Source organism: Populus alba, chromosome 11 (genome assembly GCF_005239225.2).
Source record: "Populus alba chromosome 11, ASM523922v2, whole genome shotgun sequence".
NCBI classification, from domain to species: Eukaryota; Viridiplantae; Streptophyta; class Magnoliopsida; order Malpighiales; family Salicaceae; genus Populus; species Populus alba.
Genome location: NC_133294.1, coordinates 11,109,375 through 11,130,924, shown reverse-complemented (window position 1 = coordinate 11,130,924; position 21,550 = coordinate 11,109,375). Strand labels below are relative to the sequence as shown.

The 21,550-nt window shown below is 38.3% G+C and overlaps 1 protein-coding gene across 1 annotated transcript; it reads right to left on the bottom strand.

Annotated features, from left to right (window-relative positions):
* Nucleotides 1–18,464: 18,464 nt before the first annotated feature.
* LOC140956083 (uncharacterized) lies at nt 18,465–21,320 on the bottom strand. The gene is made up of 5 exons (XM_073412257.1): nt 21,186–21,320; nt 20,779–21,026; nt 20,587–20,688; nt 20,022–20,367; nt 18,465–19,916 (listed from the first exon to the last, which is right to left on the bottom strand). Exons 1-5 carry the CDS (start codon nt 21,318–21,320, stop codon nt 18,465–18,467), a joined length of 2,283 nt encoding a protein of 760 aa, XP_073268358.1.
* Between the last annotated feature and the right edge of the window lie 230 nt (nt 21,321–21,550).

Genomic DNA, 21,550 nt, shown 5'->3' with positions numbered 1-21,550 from the left:
GATGACTGATTTGACTTGATCCATGTGTTGGCTTCCAGAACTACTTGCATTTGCATTGTATTGCCCCTTTGGATTTTGCTGTGGTTGAGAAGGAAACTTACCTTTCTCTTGGAAACTGAGAGCAGATGTTAATTTTGCAAGAGCATCTTTAAAATCGGTCATGCTTTGAGCAAGTTGAGTGTTGATTGTCTCCTGCTTTTCAATGAATGCATGCAATGTTTCCTCAAAATTTCTTCTAGGAGGTGAAGCATAAGGAGGTGCATATCCATTAGAATTTTGGAAATTATGGTGTGCTTGAAACGGTGGATGTGAAGTTTGTGCATTGTTGCTATCACTCTTCCAACTAAAATTTGGGTGATTTCTCCAACCAGGGTTATATGTTTGTGAGTATGGGTTATGGTTGGGTCTTTGAAAACTGTTTAAAGCATGGGCTTGTTCATGGAGGCATTCCTTGAAAGAAGGCAAAGTTGGACAATCATTGGTTGCATGCTCATTTGTTTCACAGATTTGACACACAATGTCTTGAACAGATTTTAATTGACCACTTTTTTTCAATTCAAGTGCTTCGACTTTTCTAGCTAAAGATGCAAACTTGGCTTGGAGGTCATGATCTTCCCTAAGGTTGTGCATACCTCCACTAGATGTATGAGGTTGAGTTTTACTTGGTGCCTCATAAGTACCTGTGGTGTCCCAATTTTGAGCATTTTCGGCTAGCAAGTCTAGGTACTCCATTGCTTCATTAGGGTCTTTGTCTTCAAAAGTTCCATTGCACATCAATTCAACCATTTGCCTATCTCTAGGTGTTAAACCCTCATAAAAATGTGAAACCAATCTCCATGTTTCAAAACCATGATGTGGGCAAGTATTAAGCAAATCTCGATACCTATCCCAACATTGGTAAAATGTTTCTCCTGGCTTTTGAGTGAAAGTGATGATTTGTCTTTTGAAAGAGTTTGTTCTGTGAGATGGAAAAAAACTTCTTTAAAAATTGTTGTTGCATATCATCCCAAGCACGAATGGATCCTGGTCTCAAATTTTGTAGCCATGTTTTAGCTTTATCTTTTAATGAAAAAGGAAAAAGCTTTAATCGAATGGTGTTCATGCTACAATTTGAGTCATTATAGGTATTACAGACCTCCTCAAATTCCCTTAAATGCAAGTATGGATTTTCTAAGTCTAAGCCATGAAAAGATGGTAAAAGTTGAATAATGCCTGGCTTAAAATTAAAATGAGATGCATCAGGAGGGAAAACTATGCATGAGGGTGCACTTGTTCTTGTGGGATTCATGTGGTCTCTAAGTGTTCTCATACGGTTATTCTCATTATGAAGTGATTGATTATCTTCTTCGGCCATATTTTCTGAAAATGATGAGGATACCCTACAAAGTCTACCACTTAATGTACGTGACCAAACTCTCATGCACGTGTAAGAAGAGAATTAAAAGGAAGAAAATAAAAGAGAAGAAATAGAAACAAAAGTTAAATAAAATGAAAAATGAAAAGAGAAGATAAAATAAATATTATAATTTATACAAGAATTTACCTCCCCGGCAACGGCGCCAAAAACTTGACACGACCAAAAGCTTGATGTCTCTTCCCAAGTGCAGGAGTGTCGAAGTAATAAATAACCCGGCAAGACCGGGGTCGAACCACAGAGAGGTTAATTGTATAAATTATAAATAACAAGACAACAACAACAACAACAACAACAACAACAACAACAACAACAATAATAATACTCAGTACGTGGCGTTGTTATACCTGAGAATGATCTAAAGATCGGGTCACAGGTTTCCAGCCTATATACTGACTTTATGAAAAGATCAAAGATATATATTATATAATATAAACAGAATGTAAATAATAATAATAATAACAATGATAATAATAATAATAACAGAAGATGAAGAAATTAATGAGAACTTTGAGATAAAAGATTAACGTAAGGATTAAACAATGATAAAAACAAATGTCAAGGTTAGAGGATCCACTAATGGTACTTCAAACAAGTATAATATAAAACTCTTATTACTCAATTGGAAACCACACATAAAGGAGGTTCCAATCAGATTATAAATTGTTAACATGATTACATTAATTATCTTATTCGAATAAAGCTAATACTTGTAAATGTTGGCAGGCATTCATGATTATAACTTATGTTAACAACAAATCAAGTTCCTTTCATAGCTCAGGTGTCGGTTAAACCATACAGTATGGGCTATGAAAGTGCCAAGTATTTGTTGTACCAAGTGTTACACAACATAAATCTAGATTAACCATTTAACAAGCAAAGTATTAAAGTGAACAAGATAACAAATATAAAACATGTTAGTATCCAACGTTAAGGTCCATTTTAAGTTTATATTATACTTGTTCTTACACCATTAGTGTACCCTTTTCACCTTGACATAATTAACTTAGCTAAACATAATGAAAGAAAGAAACATAAATGAACAAGGTAAGAACATAAATGAGAAAGAAGTTAACTAAGTAAAGGAAAGGAAATTAAGTGCATAAACTTGATATTAATGAAAGCAAAACATAAGCAATACAAAGAGAGAAAGCAAGAGCATGATCTTGATCTGGAAACCAAGATGCCTCAATACATGGTAAGTGCCTCCTTTTATAGGCCAAAATTTGGAACTATTGATTTGTTGACTAATTGATGAGTGGGTGGCCACATCTTGACTAGATAACAATCCTTATCTTCTTGTCTGATCAAGACGTCATTGCTAACATCATAATTTGCCCAGAATCCTCAAGAATGTTCTAGGAAATTGTCTCAGCTTTCCAACAAAAAAAAAGATGAGGTCATTTGGACTTCTAGAACTCAAGATATGGGTTGAACACTAAATAGTGTTTGGGCTGCAGGACAGCTTCGGACTTCTTCGTTGTTCCTTCAATTTGGACTTCAAAACGACCTTTTCAAATCTTGGGCTCCCATGAAAGTTGTAGGCTTTTGTCTTACCTTTCCATCCATATAAAGTGGACCTAAATCCGAAATCTAGAGCTACAGATATGATCCAATTACCGAGCAATGTTCCGGTTTGGACTGCACCGACATCTCTTTTCTAAGTTTGGTCATCTCTTTGTCCTTTAACTTTCAATGCTTAAACTCATAAATCAATCCTTTTATTTATGTGATAGTCCTGCATTTAAAATGAGCATTTACCATAAATTAAGGTATCTTATAATATTAAACTTGTTATTATAAAACATGCTTTAGTTAAGGAGTTATTGATACTTCAAGTGCAAAATGATGATATAAAACCTTGATAAACATGCACTTTTAAGTACTAATCATCAAGGACGACGGCTGACGCTGAAATCTTCAGCGCAAATAGACTGCTCCTAACTCAGAAACCATTGAAGAAAACTTAGTCCCTACTGACCCAAAAATCATCCTCCAAACCCATTTCCACGGATGACACTGAAATCTTCAGCGCACATAGACTTCTCCTAACTCAGAAAACGTTCATGAAAACTGTGCACCTATGGACCCATAAATCATCCACGAAACCAAGTTTTGTTGCTAACGTTGAAATCTTCTAAGCACACAGACTACTGGTTCCTCAGAAACAATTAACTAAAAATAGGACCCTACGTACTTAGAAATCATCCTCGCAATCCAGTTCATTGGCTAATGCTGAAATATTCAGCTAACATAGACTACTGCTCCCTCACAAACCGTTGACGAACACTGAGTCCTTACTGATCCAGAAATCATCCTCGCAACCCAGTTCTACGTCTAGCACTGAAATCTTTAGCTCACCTAGACTATGCCGACTGCAAAACTGTTGAAAAAAACGGAGTCCCTACGAACCAACAATCATCCTCAATACCCAGGTCGATGGCTGACGGTGAAATATTCAGCGCACCTAGACAACTGCTGACTCAGAAACCGTTGAAAAAAACTAAGACTCACCGAACCCAGAAATTATTGTCCAAACCAAGGACGATGGCTGACATTGAAATCTTCAGCGCAAGTAGATAGCTTTTGACTCAAAAAATGTTGAAGAAAATTGAGTCCCTACTAACCCAAAAATCATCCTCCAAACCCATTTCCATAGATGTCGCTGAAATCTTCAGCGCATAGAGACTACTCCTGACTCAGAAACCATTCATGAAAATTGTGCCCCTTCGGACCCATAAATCATCCACGAAACCAAGTTTTGTTAGTGATGTTGAAATCTTCAGAGCACACAGACTACTACTTCCTCAGAAACCATTAACTAAAAATAGGACCCTACGGACCTAGAAATCATCCTCGCAATCCAGTTCATCGGCTAAAACTGAAATATTCAGCTCACATAGACTACTACTCCCTCACAAACCATTGACAAACACCGAGTCCCTAATGATCTAGAAATCATCCTCGCAACCTAGTTCTACGGCTGACATTGAAATCTTCAGGGCACCTAGACTACTGCTGATTAGGAAACCGTTGATGAAAACTGAGTCCATGTTGAACAAAAAATCATCCTGGAAACCCAGGTCGATGGCTGACGCTGAAATATTCAACGCACCTACACTACTGCAGACTCAGAAACCGTTGCTGAAAACTAGGTCCCTCCGAACCAAGAAATCATCCTCGCACCCTAGTACTACGGCTGACACTGAAATCTTCAGTGCACTTTGACTATACTGACTAAGAAACCATTAATAAAAACTGAGTCCCTACTAAACCAAAAATCATCATGGAAACCTAGGTCAATGGCTGATGTTGAAATCTTCAGCGCACCTAGACTACTGCTAATTAAGAAACCATTGACGAAAACTAAGTCCCTGCTGAACCAAAAATATCCTCGAAACCCAGGTCGACGGCTGATGTTGAAATCTACAGCGCAAATAGAATGCTCTTGACTTAGAAACCGTTGATGAAAACTGAGTTCCTGCTGAACCAAAAATATCCTCCAAACCCATTTCCACAGATGACGCTGAAATCTTCAACGCACATAGACTCCTCCTAACTCAGAAAACGTTCATGAAAACTGTGCACCTACGAACCCCTAAATCATCCACGAAACCAAGTTCTGTTGCTAACGTTGGAATATTCAGAGCATAGAGACTACTTCTTCCTTAGAAACCATTGACTAAAAATGGGACCCTACGGACTTATAAATCATCCTCACAACCAGTTCATAGGCTGACTCTGAAATATTCAGCGCACCTAGACAACTCCTGACTCAGAAATTGTTGACGAAAACGGGGACCCTATAAACCTAGAAATCATCCTCCAAACGAAGTCGACGGCTGACGTTAAAATCTTCAGCGCACATAAACTACTACTGACTCACAAACCATTGATGAAAACTGCATCCCTACGGACCTAGAAATCATCCACGAAGTAAAGTTCCACGCCTATTGCTGAATTATTCAACGCACCAACACTACTGCAGACTCAGAAACCGTTGATGAAAACTGAGTCCCTGCTGACCGAAAAATCTTCTTCGAAACCTAGGTCGACGTCTAACGCCAAAATATTTAGCACACATAGACTATTGCTGAGTCACAAACCGTGGATGAAAATAGGGATCCACCAAACCCAGAAATCATCCAGCAAACCCAGTTCCGAGGCTGACTCTAAAATATTCAACACACATAAACTACTTGAGAGTCAAAAACCGTTGTTGAAAAATGGGTCCCTCCAGAACCAAAAATCTTCCTCGCAACCTATTTCTAAGGCTGACACTGAAATCTTCAGTGCACCTAGACTACTGCTGATGAAGAAACCATTGACGAAAATTGAGTCCCTACTGACCAAAAAACCATCATCGAAACCCAAGTCGATGTTTGATGATTAGTACTTAAAAGTGCATTTTATCAAGGTTTTATATCATCATTTTGCACTTGAAGTATTAATAACTCCTTAACTAAAGCATGTTTTATAATAACAAGTCTAATACTATAAAATGCCTTAATATATGGTAAATGTTCATCTTAAATGCATGCCTATCACATAAATCAATGGATTGATTGATGAGTTCAAGTATGGAAATTGAAAGGACAAAGAGAGGGCCAAACTTAGAAAAGAGATGTTCATTTCCTTTCTTTTACTTAGTTAACTTGTATCTTATTTATGTTCTTGTTTTGTTTATTTATGTTTCTCTTCTTCATTATGTTTAGCTAAGTTTATTATATCAAGGTGAAAAGGTTACACTAATGGTGTAAGAATAAGTATAGTGTAAACTCAACATGGACCTTAATGTTTGATATTAACATGTCTTATCTTTTTATCTTACTAATTCTTAATACCTTGCTTGTTAAATGGTTAATCTAGATTTGTGTTGTATAATACTTGGTACAACAAATGTTTGGCACTCTCATAGCCCAACCGTATGATATTACCTACACCTGTGCTATGAAAGGAACTTGATTTGTTGTTAACATAAGTTAGCATCATGAATTCCTGACATTATTTAAAAGTTTGGTGTTACGTAAATAAGATAATTAATATGATCATGTTCACAATTTATAATGAGCTATTAATGACAAATCATCCGATTGGAACCTCCTTCGTGTGTGGTTTTCAAATTGAGTAATAAAAGTTGATATTATACTTGTTTGAAATACCATTAGTGGATCCTCTAACATTGACATTTGGTTTTATTATTGTTTAATCCTTACAGTAATCTCCATCTCAAAGTTCTCATTAATTTCATCATCTTCTCTTTTTTTACTGCTACTACTACTACTACTACTACTACTACTACTAGTATTATTATTATTATTATTATTATTATTATTATTTGCATTCTTGTTATATTTTATGTACATTAAATATGCTCTATGTTTGATCAAGGATCCTGACATTGTTGGTCTTGCCTTGTTCATTCACATCAGAAATCTATTTATATTATATAATATATATATCTCTTTAATCTTTTCATAAACTCAGTATATAGTCTGGAAACCTGTGACCTAATCTTTTAGATCATTCTCAGGTATAACAACGCCACGTACTGAGTATTATTATTGTTATTGTTGTTGTTGTTGTTGTATTGTTTTTTATAATTTATACAATAAATCTCTCTGTGGTTTGACCCCGTTCTTATCGGGTTATTTATTACTTTGACACTCCTTCACTTGGGAGAAGACATCAATCTTTTGGTGATGTCAAGTTTTTGGCACCGTTGCCGGGGAGGTAAATTCTTGTACAAATTGTAGTATTTATTTTATTTTCTCTTTTCACTTTTCATTTTGTCTAACTCTTGTTTCTTTTGTTTTGTTTTGTTTTGTTTCTTGTTCTTCTCTTTTCTTTTCTTCCTTTTATTCTCTTCTTACACGTGCATGAGAGTTTGGTCATGTGCATTAAGTGGTAGATTTTGTAGGGTATCCTCATCATTTTCAGAAAATATCGCCGAAGAAGATAATCAATCGCTTCATAATGAGAATAATGAGAATAACCGTATGAGAACACTTAGAGACCACATGAATCCCACAAGAACAAGTGCACCCTCATGCATAGTTTTCCCTCCTAATGCATCTCATTTTAATTTTAACCAGGCATTATTCAACTTTTACCTTCTTTTCATGGCTTAGATCTAGAAAATCCACACTTGCATTTAAGAGAATTTAAAGAAGTTTGTAACACCTATAATGACTTAAATTGTAGCATGAATACTGTCGCACCCTCGCGGCAGAGCGCGGCGTCGTGGCGACTTTTGATTGAATTTCAGGGTTTTTTTTTTATTTTAAAGGAGTCGCCACCTAGTATTTTGATCACTAGGAACCCTAACTGGTCTTTCAGAGATTCTAAGGTAAGGGACTGGTTGTGTAAAGGGAAGGTATTAGCACCCCTAATACGCTCTACCTAAGGTAAACTGCTTGGTGTTTGGTTTTCTCTATAATTGCTATGGTGTTGGTGTTCTCTAATCCCATCCATTTTTCTAGATTTGATTCAAACTAAATTTATTAGGATAGAAATCCAAGGAGATTCCATGTGCTTCGAAAGCTCATTTTTCCCTTAGTATTTCAAAAGTTTGCGACTCGTAAATCGCAAGGAGGAGGGACAAAAAATTAAAAATCTAGGGCGCTAAAAAAAACCTAAATTTTTTTAGTGTTTTATACTCTCACGGCTCGTAAACCGTTGAGTAAAATTATTTTTTTTGAAATGTCCTTGATTACAATCAAGACTTCTTTCAAGGATGTGTGTGAATTTATTATTCCCAATAATATTTTGGATATTCATCCTTTAAAGATTTCTTTATCCAAACATTAACGGTGAGTAATAGATGAATTTCGCCCCCCAAAATAAGATTTTTAAATTTTTTGGAATATTGGCCAATACCCTTTGGAGTTTTACAAACTTGTTGTAAAATCTAGAAATACAAGAAAAATTTTTGTGTGTTTAAGAAATCCATGCAAAAACACATTTTTCAAAACTTCGAATATTTTTTGTGTGTATATATATATATATATATATATATATATATATATATACATCTAAAAAGAGCGTTCAAAACATGTTAGGGTATTGGCCGTATGCAACACGCAAGAAAACTTTTTAAAATAACACATTTTTCAAAACTTCGAATATTTTTTGTATATATATATATATATATATATATAAAGAGCATTCAAAACATGTTAGGGTATTGGTCGTATGCAACACACAAGAAAACTTTTTAAAATTTGTTTTATCGAAAACACAAGCAACACAATTAAACACAAAAGAAAAATCGCAATAAAAAAGCTGAAAGCCGTCATATATATTCTAAGATTTATAATAAGCTTCAAGCAATAAAAATTTCAAAGCCAATTTAATGCGTAGATAGCCAGAATAAAAAAAAAAAAAAAAAAAACTGGGAGAAATCACTAAAAAAAAAAAAGACTGGCTGATTTCTTCTCCAACGGGTGTAAGGAAACCAAAATGAAAGTCCCTAAATGTAAAAGTTCCTAAACATGAAAGACAAACCCTTTTTACATGGGCAGCAACTGAACTCAAAAATCATGAAAAAAAATAGTAGGCAAGCATTAGTTTTTCTAAATAGAAACCAATTATTTCAGAAGGAAGAAAAGCTTTACAACCGAATGCTTAATATAAAAATAACAAAGAAGGAGAGATTGGGGCTTATACCTGCAGCTCCTGTTTGCAGAAAATGAAACCAGGGACTAAAAAAATCACAGCTCACGCGTGCTTCCTTGAATACCGTTGCCTGCCTTTCTTGCGTGTTCCTTCAAATTGCAACTCTTGTTTGCAGAAAAAAAAAAAAAAAAAGCAAGGTCGAAAGACACAGCTCACGTGTGCCTCTTTGGCTACTGGTAAATGACAGACAAAAATAGAGATGCTGAAACGGACGAAATATTCCAGCTATGTGCTGGTAAATGACCGGTTTCCCCGTCACCTGCCTCTCTTGCGTTTTCCTTCTTTTGTTGTGTTCTCTCTATCCTCTCCCCTCTTTAATTTATGCTCTTTCTTTCTTATTTTTCTGCCCTCTCCTTCCTGCCCCCGTTAGGTCATTAGAGGGGCTTATATATAGTCTAAATATGTCTCCATTTAGGAAAGATTCAATGCATTAACCCTAGGACGTAAATCCCTACTGATTTGCAGTAAAAAAAACACAAAAGAAAGCTGCAATATTCTGATTTTATGCCGATGCTTTACATCTGATTTCTTTCCAGTTTTAGAGGAGGGTGTGGCTATTTTCTTTCCTTCCATAGGGCCAGCTGCTCCCTTTGAAATGAGGCAAGAAAAAATGTGGTTGCAGCTCCAAAATTCAGGCATGATGATAAAGGAAAAACAACAGGAATTTGCAGTGAAAAAAGGAAAGAAATCAGATGGAGGATGCAGCTGCAAAGTCTCATTTTCCTTATTCGGTGTGGAAAAAATCATGTTATTTATGATGATCCAGCCCCCTCTCCAGCTTTCAATATCCTTCTTCAATTCAATCCCTCATTTTAACAATTTTCGATTAAGTCCTTGGTCCAAAAAAAATCCTTCAAATCAGCCCCGCGAACTTGGGCTATATCCTTCCCGCGGCAGAATTTTTTGCCTTCACGTTAGATATTCAAATGGGAATATCTTAAGCTTCTGATATTGGAATCAAGTGATTCAAAAGCCAAAATTATTCTACGCGTCTAGGACTACAATTTTGATGAAGGAGTCGAAGTCAGATAAAATCTTTTTACATAACAGAATCTAGCAGTAATTTGGTTGGTCAAAAGGGATCTCCAGGTCTAAACTCAAAAACTGACGAATACCGAGAATCTTGATATGACTGAGAGTATGAACTAAGAACAAAAATCACAAAAACTAGGCCAAAAATAGAGTTTTTTTTTAGTGCAAACTCGGGTCAATATCCTTCTCGCGGCAGAATTCTCTGCCTTCATGTTAGATATTCAAACAGGAACATCTTGAGCCTTTGATATCGGAATCAAGTGATTCAAAAGCTCAAATTCATCTACGCATCTAGGACTACAACTTTGATGAAGGAGTCGAAGTGAGATAAAATCTTTTTACAGAACAGAAACTGACAGTAATCTAATTGGTCAAAAGGGATCTTCGGGTCTAACTCAAAAACTGACAAATGCCAAGAATCCTGATATGACTGAGAGTATGAACTAAGAACAAAAATCACAAAAACTATGCAAAAAATAGAGTCTTTTTTAGTGCAGACTCGGGTCAATATCCTTCTCGTGGCAAAGTTCTCTACTTTCACGTTAGATATTCAAATGGGAACATCTTGAGCCTCTGATATTGAAATCAAGTGATTCAAAAGCTCAAATTCATCTACGCATCTAGGACTACAACTTTGATGAAGGAGTCGAAGTGAGAAAAAATCTTTTTACAGAACAGAAACTGGCAGTAATCTAGTTAGTCAAAAAGGTTCTTGATCTGACAATGTTGAGCATCCATATCTGACTGAGAATCTGCCCTAAGAACAATGATCCCTAGGACCTAATAAAGGTGTAAGTTAATTTTTCAATATGTCATGAGTGACAGAATATACCTAGGATGGTCAGATATCGTATGAAACCGAGTAAGAATCAGAGCCTAAGTTGGAACAAAAAAATTGTCACAGCAGCAGAACCATTTTTTTTAGTGCAAATTCTGATGGATTTATTCAACCTTAAAGACCAGATAAAAAAGGAACGAATTTAGCATTATGAAGACTCCTGATCAACCTAAGAAAAACTGATGATTTTGGTAGCAAAGGGGAAGGATAAAAACAAAAACAGAAAACAGCTCAAACAAGGCTTTTGAAAAAAATATTTCTTTTTGTGCTTTTGTCAATTTTCTGGCGAACATGAGCTAAACTCCTATACTCTGTTCAAAAGAAGTATACACCATCTCCAGCAGGTGGGGGTCCGAAATTGAGTAACAATAGATGCCCCCTCTTTACAATGCTTACAAAGCAAAACTTGTCAAGTGCTTTGCGTAGTAAGTGTTGAAAAGATAAATTGTCTGATCATGCTAAAAACTCAGTGCTTTTCTTTAAACAATGGTATGCCTATCAGGTGATCTGCCTATCTTAAAATTTCTAGAAAACACTCCATGCTTTTCTAAGAATATAGACCCATCATCGAGTGACCTGCCCACCTAAAAAATTCTAAGAAAACTCCATGCTTTTCTAAGAAATGGTCTCAATATTGGGTAACCTGCCCATCTTAAAATTCTTAGAAAACTCCATGCTTTTCTAAGGAATAATCTCAATATCGGGTGACCAGCCTATCTAGAAATTCTTAGAAAACTCCACGCTTTTCTAAGAAACGGTTTTAGGTGACTGACCCCTCTTAAAAATCTTAGAAAACTCCACGCTTTTCTAAGAAATGGTCTCAATAACGGATGACCTGCCCATGTTAAAATTCTTAGAAAACTCCACGCTTTTCTAAGGAATAATCTCAATATTAGGTGACCGGCCCATCTTAAAATTCTTAGAAAACTCCACGCTTTTCTAAGAAACGGTTTCAATATCAGGCGACCGGCCCCCTCTTAAAATTCTTAGAAAACTCCACGTTTTTCTAAGAAATGGTCTCATTATCAGGTGACTGACCCATCTAAAAATTCTTAGAAAACTCCACGCTTTTCTAAGAAATGGTCTCAATATCGGGTGACCTGCCCATCTCAAACTTGAGATTCTTTTTCGTAGCTCCGTCGATTTGAGATTCTATCTCTTAGTGATTCCCAAAAACTTGGAACTAATTTGGGCTTTCGCCCCACCTTTCCTGCCAGGTTAGTGTTATGACAAATAGCATGCATGTTTTTTTTACCTGTCTTGGAAACATAGGTCCCCCTTTCGTTGTAAACTTCTTCAAGCTCTTGTTTCCACACACTATACTTCATATCCTCTTGGTGAAGAGATCTCTGGTTCCTTATAGGGCCCTTTCTTGCTCCATTGAGTATTGTACTTTATTATTATTTTTAAAAGGAAAACGCAAAAGTTTTGGTTTTATTCACGAAAACTGCAACCTTTAATGCAATTAGCAATACTCATAAAAAATTCAGAAGTTTTTATGATGATACCCTTTTGGGCTTTGGTTCATTATGAACCTCTATGTGCATTTTTCTTGCCCCCAGTGTGGTGTAAAATACTTGTTCTTTAAAATTGGTTTAGTTCCCTCCAATTGATAGAGTCATTTCCTTAGTTATGCGTAAGAGAAGAGTTTGTTTAGGTAAAATATTTCAAATGCTATGAGATCATGCGCTTTATGAAGAAAAAAAAGGTTTTTTACAAAGAGAATTCATGGCCAAACTTTATTTTATTGATTGGGAAATTACAAAATACATCAAGCGTAATATTTCCTTACAGAGTCAGAATTCACGGGCCTAACTAGATCTTCTCCATCCATTCTAGACAATAACAAATCTCCTCCTGGGAATGCTTTCTTCACCACGTAAGGCCCCTCATAGTTAGGCACCCATTTACTCTAATCTTCTCCAGGTAAAGGCAATATTTTCTTCAGTACAAGATCTCCTTCATGGAATCCTCGAGTTTAAACCTTTTTGTCATATGATTTGGCCATCCTTCTTTTTTTTTTTTTGATCAAATGTAAGAAGTATATTAGATCAAAAAGAGCAAGGCAAGTTTGCAGTACAAGCTGGAAACCAGTAGAATTCAGAATATATACAAAAGATCAACTAGGGAATAAATTCCCCAAAGAAACAAAAACTGAAAGTCAGCGAAATACAAGCTAAAAACAGAAAAGGGAACAAGCTCCCTATATCCTACAAACACATAGCATGAATCTAAAAAGCCAAACACCCCCGGCCATGCCAACTGACTAAGGGAGAAGCAGCACAAATTCATCGGGGGAGCCTGGAATAAAACATTCTGCCTAAAGAAGAAGTAGCACCAATCCAAGGACGAAGCCAAGGAATAAGCTCCTTATAAAGCAAGACCTAGAACAGAGACTAGCAAAACAAAGTTGAAAAACAGTCAACTAACCAAACTACATAAAAGCAACAAACCTACTCCCGAGAGAAAGGCAGCAAAGACAATCAGGGACCATCCATAGCCTGAGAGACAGAAACCTGTTACAAAAGCAAAAGAAAACCCACAAAGCTGACCCAAAAACAATCAGCACCAGGACCAACGGTCAACAAGGAAAAGAACAAGCAGGCAAGCATGGGGAGCCTAACAAACAAAACAAAAGAATGTACAGGCATCTTCCAGTGCTTATAATGACTGGAAGGAAGCAGTTGTTGGTCCCTCATAAGAAGAGGCTGCTGCTTTGCTTCGAGAAAGATATTGTCTCCTGGGAATTTTATGTGAGTTGGGCTTCTGTCCTAGAGCAACCAATTCAGACTTGTCAGCTTTAGTGCGCTTGCAGTCAGGAGGCTGGGAGCTTGAAGGCTGCAAGTCCATTACAGCAGCTTCAGAGGACATAGGGTCTTCCCGATAGTTGCAGGAAGGGCCTGCACAGTATGGAGATTGTTTCTCGACAACAGCAATCTCTGCAGAGGAACTATACTAGCTGAGCGAGTTGATGTTGCATGCGACCTCTTTCTGGTTCTGATATGCCCTTTATTGCTGGTAAGCGTGGAATGACCAAGAGATTTACAGTGTTTGCAAAATCTGGGCAGGGATTCATATACCAGGTGTTGTACTAGGAGAGTACCATTGGGCAGCAACACATGAACCGAGGTTTTCAATTCAGAGAGGAGGTCTATTTCAATCAACACTCGAGCATAGGATATGTGAGTCATTTGTGCAGTAGGACCATCACAATGAATCGGTTTGCCAACCATGCTGGCAATTTTAGACAAGCAGATATTATTCCAGCATCTCAAAGGCAGGTTAGGAAACCGAACCCATGTTGGCATTGAAGTGATCTCGGTGAATTGGAAATCAAAAAACTCAGGCATGATTTGAAGGACAATAGGCCGACCAAAAATGGCATATGGCCCTGACCCTAAAACATCTAGCATTGCAATTTCTGAAGAGAAATCAAATAACAGCCAACCCGAATCATGCATAGAAAAATGAACTTCATGCTTCCATGTTCGATTGATATAAGATAGCATAGCAGAATACCCAGGGAACTTTCCTGCGACATAACCAACTAAATAGTGTTTCCATTTATCAACTGGTTCATGAACATCAGCACCTTGAATGGGGCATGCAGCAGCAGCAGATACATCAAGGAAATGAACAAGAGATGGTGAGATACCTGATGCTACACCTGTCGGAGGAGCTGAGCCATAACCAGGGCGAGGTGTGGTTGTCGCTGGAGGGTATGGTACTCTTTCAGTAGGGCATGACAGAGGGGGATGATACTGGCTAGGGGCAGAGGAGGAGGCAGCATGCTGACTGATAGCTTTTCCTCGTCGCTTCCTTTGCCGGTCAGAATTGCGTTCAAAATCAGCGGAGTCAGTGGGATGGCCACCATTGGAGGGGCATTGCGAAGATGAAGCCGAAGAGTTCAACGATGCCATGGATTTACCCCGTCAAGGGGACATAACCCTAGATTCACTAGAGAGATTCACAAATTCTGCAAAAGTAACCTTGGAACGGTGCAGAGTATGTGATGGGGAGGGAGATTGCTCCGGCGAGCAACTTCTTGATGAAACCCTAGCCGCACACAGAGAAAGATGCCTCTTGGATTGAAGCGAGAAATCGCCTTGGACAGATCGAATAGCTTATTTAGCTTTCGATTTCATCATTAATCTGAAGAGAGAGCGAGTACAGGAAGAGTGGAGGTGTCTAGGGATGGAAGCACACACACACCGAAGGTCCGCGGATCGCAGCACCAAAGGGCAGCTTCTCTCACTACACCGACCCGATTTGGCCATCCTTCTTTGGTAGAGTTGATGATGACAGATTGCAGCTATCCTCTTTTCACTTATCAGATTCAGCTGTTCATATCTAACTTTTGCCCATTCTACCTCTTCCAACTTAGAATCTAACAGTACTCTCAATGATGGGATTTCCACTTCTAAAGGCATCACCGCCTCCATTCCATATACCAACATGTACGGGGTGGCTCCTGTTGAGGTTCGAACTGCGGTGCGATATGCATGAAGGGCAAATGGCAACATCTCATGCCAATCCTTATAAGTGACTACCATCTTCTGAATAATTTTTTTAACATTCTTGTTAGCAGATTCTACAGCACCATTCATCTTTGGTCTATATGGCGAAGAATTGGAATACTTGATTTTCCATTTAGTGCAGAGCTCTATTATCATCTTGCCGTTGAAATTCTGGGCATTATCAGTTATAATGTTTTCTGGTGGACCATACTGACATATCAAATCTCTCTCAATAAATTTCTTCACCACTTTTTATGTCACATGAGCAAATGACCCAGCTTCTACCCATTTTGTGAAGTAGTCGATGGCCACGAGAATAAACCTATGACCATTGTTGGCTTTTGGGTTTACAGGTCCAATCACATCAATTCCCCACATCGCGAAAGGCCATGGAGATGTCAAGTGAAACAGAGGAGCAGGAGGGGCATTGATTTTGTCACTGTATACTTGGCACTTATGACATTTTTGGACATAGTCGATGCAATCCTTCTCTAATGTCATCCAAAAGTACCCGACTCTTTGTATCTTCCTAGCCATCACCTGTCCACTAGCATGGGTTGAGCAAATCCCTTCATGGACTTCCCGTAACATGCTTTTTGCCTCGAATTCATCCAAACATCTCAACAAAGTCCCGTCAGATGATTTCTTATACAAAATCTCCCCATCAAGATAAAAATCCATTGACAACCTCCTCAAGGTCTTTTTGTCGATTTTGGATGCCCCCATGGGATAGGCCTGGTTTTGGATGAAATTCTTGATATCATAGTACCAAGGGTTTTCATCCACTTCTCTTTTGACTAAGCAGCAATGAGCTGGGTTATTTCTGATATTGATGTGTACCGGCTGTACCTTATGCCCAAAGTCTATCTTGGCCATAGATGCTAGTGTGGCCAAAGCATCTGCAAATTGGTTTCCTTCCCTTCCCAAATGGGTGAACTCTATTTCCTCAAATTCTCTAGCCAGCTTAGACAGGTATTCTTGGTAAAGCCTTAACTTCTCTTCCTTGGTTTGCCATTCTCCTTTTTACTTGGCAAATGATCAGCATTGAGTCTCCATACACATTTATCTTTTTTATGTTCATCTCTAATGCAGCCTCTAAACCAAGAATGCAAGCTTCATACTCAGTCGCGTTATTGACGTAATCTCTTTGTAGCCCATGTCAGTGCGCAACACAGCTTCTCAATCATAGTATACCTAGACTCACATTCCATGAACTTCTTGCTGTAATAAATGGCCCTTTCCTTCCTTCTGGTTTCATCATGTTGCCCAAGCACACATCACATTGTTGTTTCGATTACTGTTAGGTACAATATCAATGGCCTTTCTGGTACAGAAGGAACAAGCAGAGGTGGATTCAGCAAGTATTGCTTGATTTTCTCCAAAGCCTCATCACACTCTTCATTCCATATTCCAGGGTTCTTCTTCCTTAACAAACGAAAGATCGGGTCACAAGTCGTGGTTAATTGGGATATAAACCGAGCAATGTAATTCAACCTCCCTAAGAAACCTCTCACATCCTTCTCAGTCTTAGGGGTTGGCATAAATTGAATAGCCTTTACTTTGTCAAGATCCACTTTTATCCCTTTATCACTCACCACAAATCCCAACAACTTACCGGATTTCACCCCGAATGAACACTTTTCTGGGTTAAGCCTCAACTTATATTTTCTTAGCCTTTCAAATAATTTCTTCAATATTTGGACATGATTCTCTCCCTCTTTAGATTTAGCAATCATGTCATCCACGTATACTTCAATCTCTTTGTGCATCATGTCGTGAAACAAAGTCACCATAGCCCTTTGGTAAGTGGCCCCAGCATTCTTTAAACCAAATGGCATGATTTTGTAGCAAAAGGTTCCCCATGGTGTTACAAAGGTTGTCTTCTCCTTATCCTCTTGCGCCATTTTTATCTGATTGTAGTCTGAAAACCCATCCATGAAGGAATATGTGGAGCTACGTGCTGCATTATCAACTAACATATCTATGTGTGGTAAAGGGAAATTATCTTTAGGGCTAGCCCGGTTTAAGTCCCTAAAGTCCACACAAACTCTGATTTTACCTTCCTTTTTAGGTACCACCACTATGTTTGACACCCATTGTGGATACTTCATTACTTCCAAAAAACCAGCGTTTTATTGTTTTTCAATTTTTGCCTTTACTTTGATTAAGATCTCCGGATGAGTTCTCCTTAACTTCTATTTAATCGGCTTGCATCCTTCCATCAGTGGTATCCTATGTACTACAATGTTCGTATCCGAACCAGGCATATCCTTGTAGGACCAGGCAAAGACATCTACATAATCTTGGAGCAGTGCAATCAACTCTTCCTTCGCTTCAAGGGTGATCAAAGTCCTTATTTTCAGCTCTCGCTTGATTTCTTCATTGCCTACATTTATGGTTTCAAGTTCCTCTTTAGCGGGCCTCCAAGCCTGTTCGTGTTGTTCTGTTAATTTTGTGAATTCCCATATGTTTTTCTCCTCCCATTCCTCATCTTCTACAGCTACTATGTATTCTTTAAAGTTTGGCTATCCATTCTCAATGTAAAGTGCAGGTGTTGTTATGGAGGATCCACTTTCAGGGTTCCTGAAAGCGAAAAGTGATGTGTAAATGCATAGTAAGACATCAAGATGAATTTTGAAAATGCATGGTCTCATTAAAAGCAAAAGATTGGCTCAAAAACAAAATAAAATCCAATTGACATCTTGAGCCTTGATTTTCAATGAATAAAAACAAAACAAAACAGAAAAAGGCAAACAACATAGATAAAATTATAATCCAACAATCATTGTTGATTACATTTTAAAAACCAATGGAGCTTCTTGGGTCTCCCAATTCTGGAACTTCTCTCCTTCGGCTAGCTTTCAAACAAAATTCTTGACGATGACTTCTTCCAAAGTGTGGATGGTTAATTGTGGCAGCTCTTCATCCCTTCTTTCGGATTCAATTTTCTCAGCAATGTCCTTGACTTGATTTTCCTCCAGAGTGTTTAGTTCATTGAAGAAAGCTTCTGAAGGAGGTTTCCATGTCCCTTATCAGGTTGCATCACATATGCGGCCTTTGGAAACGAAATCCTGATTGGAGGGATGGCTAAGCTTTCTTCTTCAGGCTTCCTTCCTTCAATCCTAGTCATTCTCTTCTCCCTTCTTGCACCAGCAACTCGCTTGTAATTCTCCTGCTTGGCCTTATATCCAAGCCCAAACCTCTGTTCTACAACTTTCAATTTGATTATATCCATCCATTCAAGCCTTCCTTTCTCAATGTCATATGGGAAAGGAATCTTGTGTTTCAAAAAGCTTTTAGCAGCCATTTTGGTGGCCTCCGAGATTTCTAGCTTCCTCACCACAGTGTTCTCGGGCACCCACTCGGTATTCACAACCTCAAATGCATGAAGGTTTCCATCCTTACAATCTTTAGCTTCAATGAATGGAACCACCACATTTCTTACCATTGATATAATCTCCTCAGCCTTAACAGTAACCAGAACACCATTGGCAATGTACTTCAAACATTGATGTAGTGAGGAGGTGACAGCTCCCGCGGAATGTATCCATGGCCTTCCTAACAACATACTATAGGAAGGGTGTATATCCATCACTTGAAAGGTTACTAGAAAGACTTGTGGACCCACAGCTAGTTCGACCTTAATTGTCCCTATCACTTGCCTTGGTGAGCCATCATACGCTCTAGCCGTCATTACACTGGGTTGCATGTGTGAGGGATCTACCAACATTTCATCCAGCATATGCCTTGGTAACACATTAAGGGCCGAGCCGTTATCGATGAGAACCTTACCGATGAGACAATCTTTGCATCGAACCGTGATATACAAGGGCTTGTTATGTCCAGTTCCTTCAGCGTCAAGTTCATCTTCCGTGAAATATAAGTAATTGGTAGCATGGATCCTCCCTACTAGATGCTCCATATTCTTTTGTTCAATATCTTGGGGTACGTAGGCCTCATTCAGTACTTTTTGCAAAGCATTACGATGCGGCTTGGAGCTGAGTATTAATGACATGATGGAGATCTTGGCAGGGGTCTTCTTCAACTGATCCACTATACAATACTCACTATGCTTCATCAATTTCAGGAACTCATTTGTTTCTTCCTCAGTCATAGGTTTATTCACCTCAAACTCTTTATCGAGGTCCAACACCTCCTTGCCCTTAGCCTTTCTTTGCTTCTCTAGTTCTTCAGGTTTGAAACAACGACCACTCCGAGTTAGCCCACTTATCTCAGTTCGGAACAGCGGCAAAGGAGTTTCAATATTCAAGGTATAACCATAATCTTCAGGCATCACTCCATAGTCTACTTTGTTTGCATATGAGGGCTTAGTTAATACCAATTTTGAGAGCCCATTAGTTGTTGATTGGACTCTACATTTCACCTGATTCTCTATCATCTCGATCTCTTCATTATCTCTTGCAGCCTCAATCCTTAGCTCTCATAAAGTCAACATTCTCGCAACCTTTTGATGAAACTCAATGCATTCATCAATGTGATGCCCTTTCTTTTTATGGAATGGGCAAAAATCATTTTCCCTCACGTAATGTTCAGATGGTTTCTCCAAATGTCCAGATTGTACCAACATATCGTACAGCCTCGCCATGGTCACTTTTAGCACCTTCTCTTTGCTACCGACCTCCATAGTATTCACTCCACTACCACCTACAGCATGTTTGGGTAGAGGGTTTGAATTCACATTAGGCGAATCTTCAAAAGTGACCCATCTGATTTTAATAAGCTGTGATACCCTCTTCTTAAAAGCTACATAGTTTTCGATGCTATGACCCATATTACCAGCATGGTATTCACAAGTCAACTCAGGGTTGTACCAGGTAGGGGAAGGTGGTTGCATAGGTGGTAGTGGTAGGGGAGCTATCTGTCCAATACTTAGCAATTTGGCATATAACTCTTTTAGGGTCATTGGCAAAGGTGGTAATTGTTCTTCTGGTTGTCGGTTGTCTCTCCTTTGGTAAATGTTTTGGTTATTGGTCGGGAATTTTATTTGATGGGGTTGTTTTGGGATGGAGGGTTTTGAAAAGTTAATGCTGGTGATTTGGGAGGTAGGTGTTTGGTAGTTTTGGTAGTTTTTTTCTTTCCCTTAGTACCTGCCTTCTAAGTTATTCACTTCAATTTCCTTTTTCTTCCCAAAAAAACCCTTCTTCTCTATAGTTTCTACAATTCTCCCACTTCGAATTCCTTGCTCAATCCTTTCAGCAATTCACACAGCATCATAGAAATGTTGGGCTGAGCTACCCATAAGGTGTTCGTAATATGGGGCCTTAAAAGTATTGGCAAACAATGTCACCATCTCCGTTTCTATTAGTGGAGGTTGTACATTGATAGCTTGGTCTCGCCACCTTTGAGCATAAGCCCTCACCAACTCTTGAGTTCCTTTCTCCATGGTAATCAAACTAGTCCTATCAGGAGCAATTTCAAGATTGAACTTGTATTGCTTTAAGAAAGCATCTGCCATGTCCTTCCATTTCCTTATCCTAGCATTGTCCAACCTCATATACCAGCTGAGGGTCGATCCTGTCAGGCTATCCTGGAAGAAGTAAATTAACAATTTATCATCGTGGATAACTTATGTCATCTTGTTATAGTAGGAACGAAGATGGGTCTTTGGACATTCCATTCCGGTATACTTAACAAACTTCGGCACTCTGAACTTCTTTGGAATTACAATGTTAGGCACCAAACATACTTTAGTGGCCCTAATTGGATCAAATAAATCATTTCCTTCAACTGCCCTTAGCCTTTCTTCTAGTGCAGTCCACTTATCATACCCTTCATGATTAGAGAATTTGATGTCATGTGGATCCTCGTTTGTTAAATCCATTGTAATAGGGATTTGGATGGGCCGAGTGGGATTAGGATGCCTCTTATTGGTGTATTTGCCCCCATGTTTATAGGTGCAACATGAATTTGAGTTGTTGCTGGTGCTTCATCAGGTTGAGTAGACGTTCCCTCTCCATCTCTAGCTCTCAACATTTGCTCTAACATACTGGTTAGGTGTGCCACATCATTCCGAACTCCTTCAAGCTCTCTTTGGTACTGAGCTTCCAGTTG

Excerpts from the sequence above, each read along its gene's own strand:
- LOC140956083 (XM_073412257.1), bottom strand. The coding sequence starts at position 21,320 with ATGGATTTAACAAACGAGGATCCACATGACATCAAATTCTCTAATCAT. Across the intron at positions 21,027-21,185 it reads ATCCAATTAGGGCCACTAAA|GATAGCCTGACAGGATCGAC; the intron begins GTATGTTTGGTG and ends TACTTCTTCCAG. Across the intron at positions 20,689-20,778 it reads GAAACGGAGATGGTGACATT|GATTGAGCAAGGAATTCGAA; the intron begins GTTTGCCAATAC and ends AATTGCTGAAAG.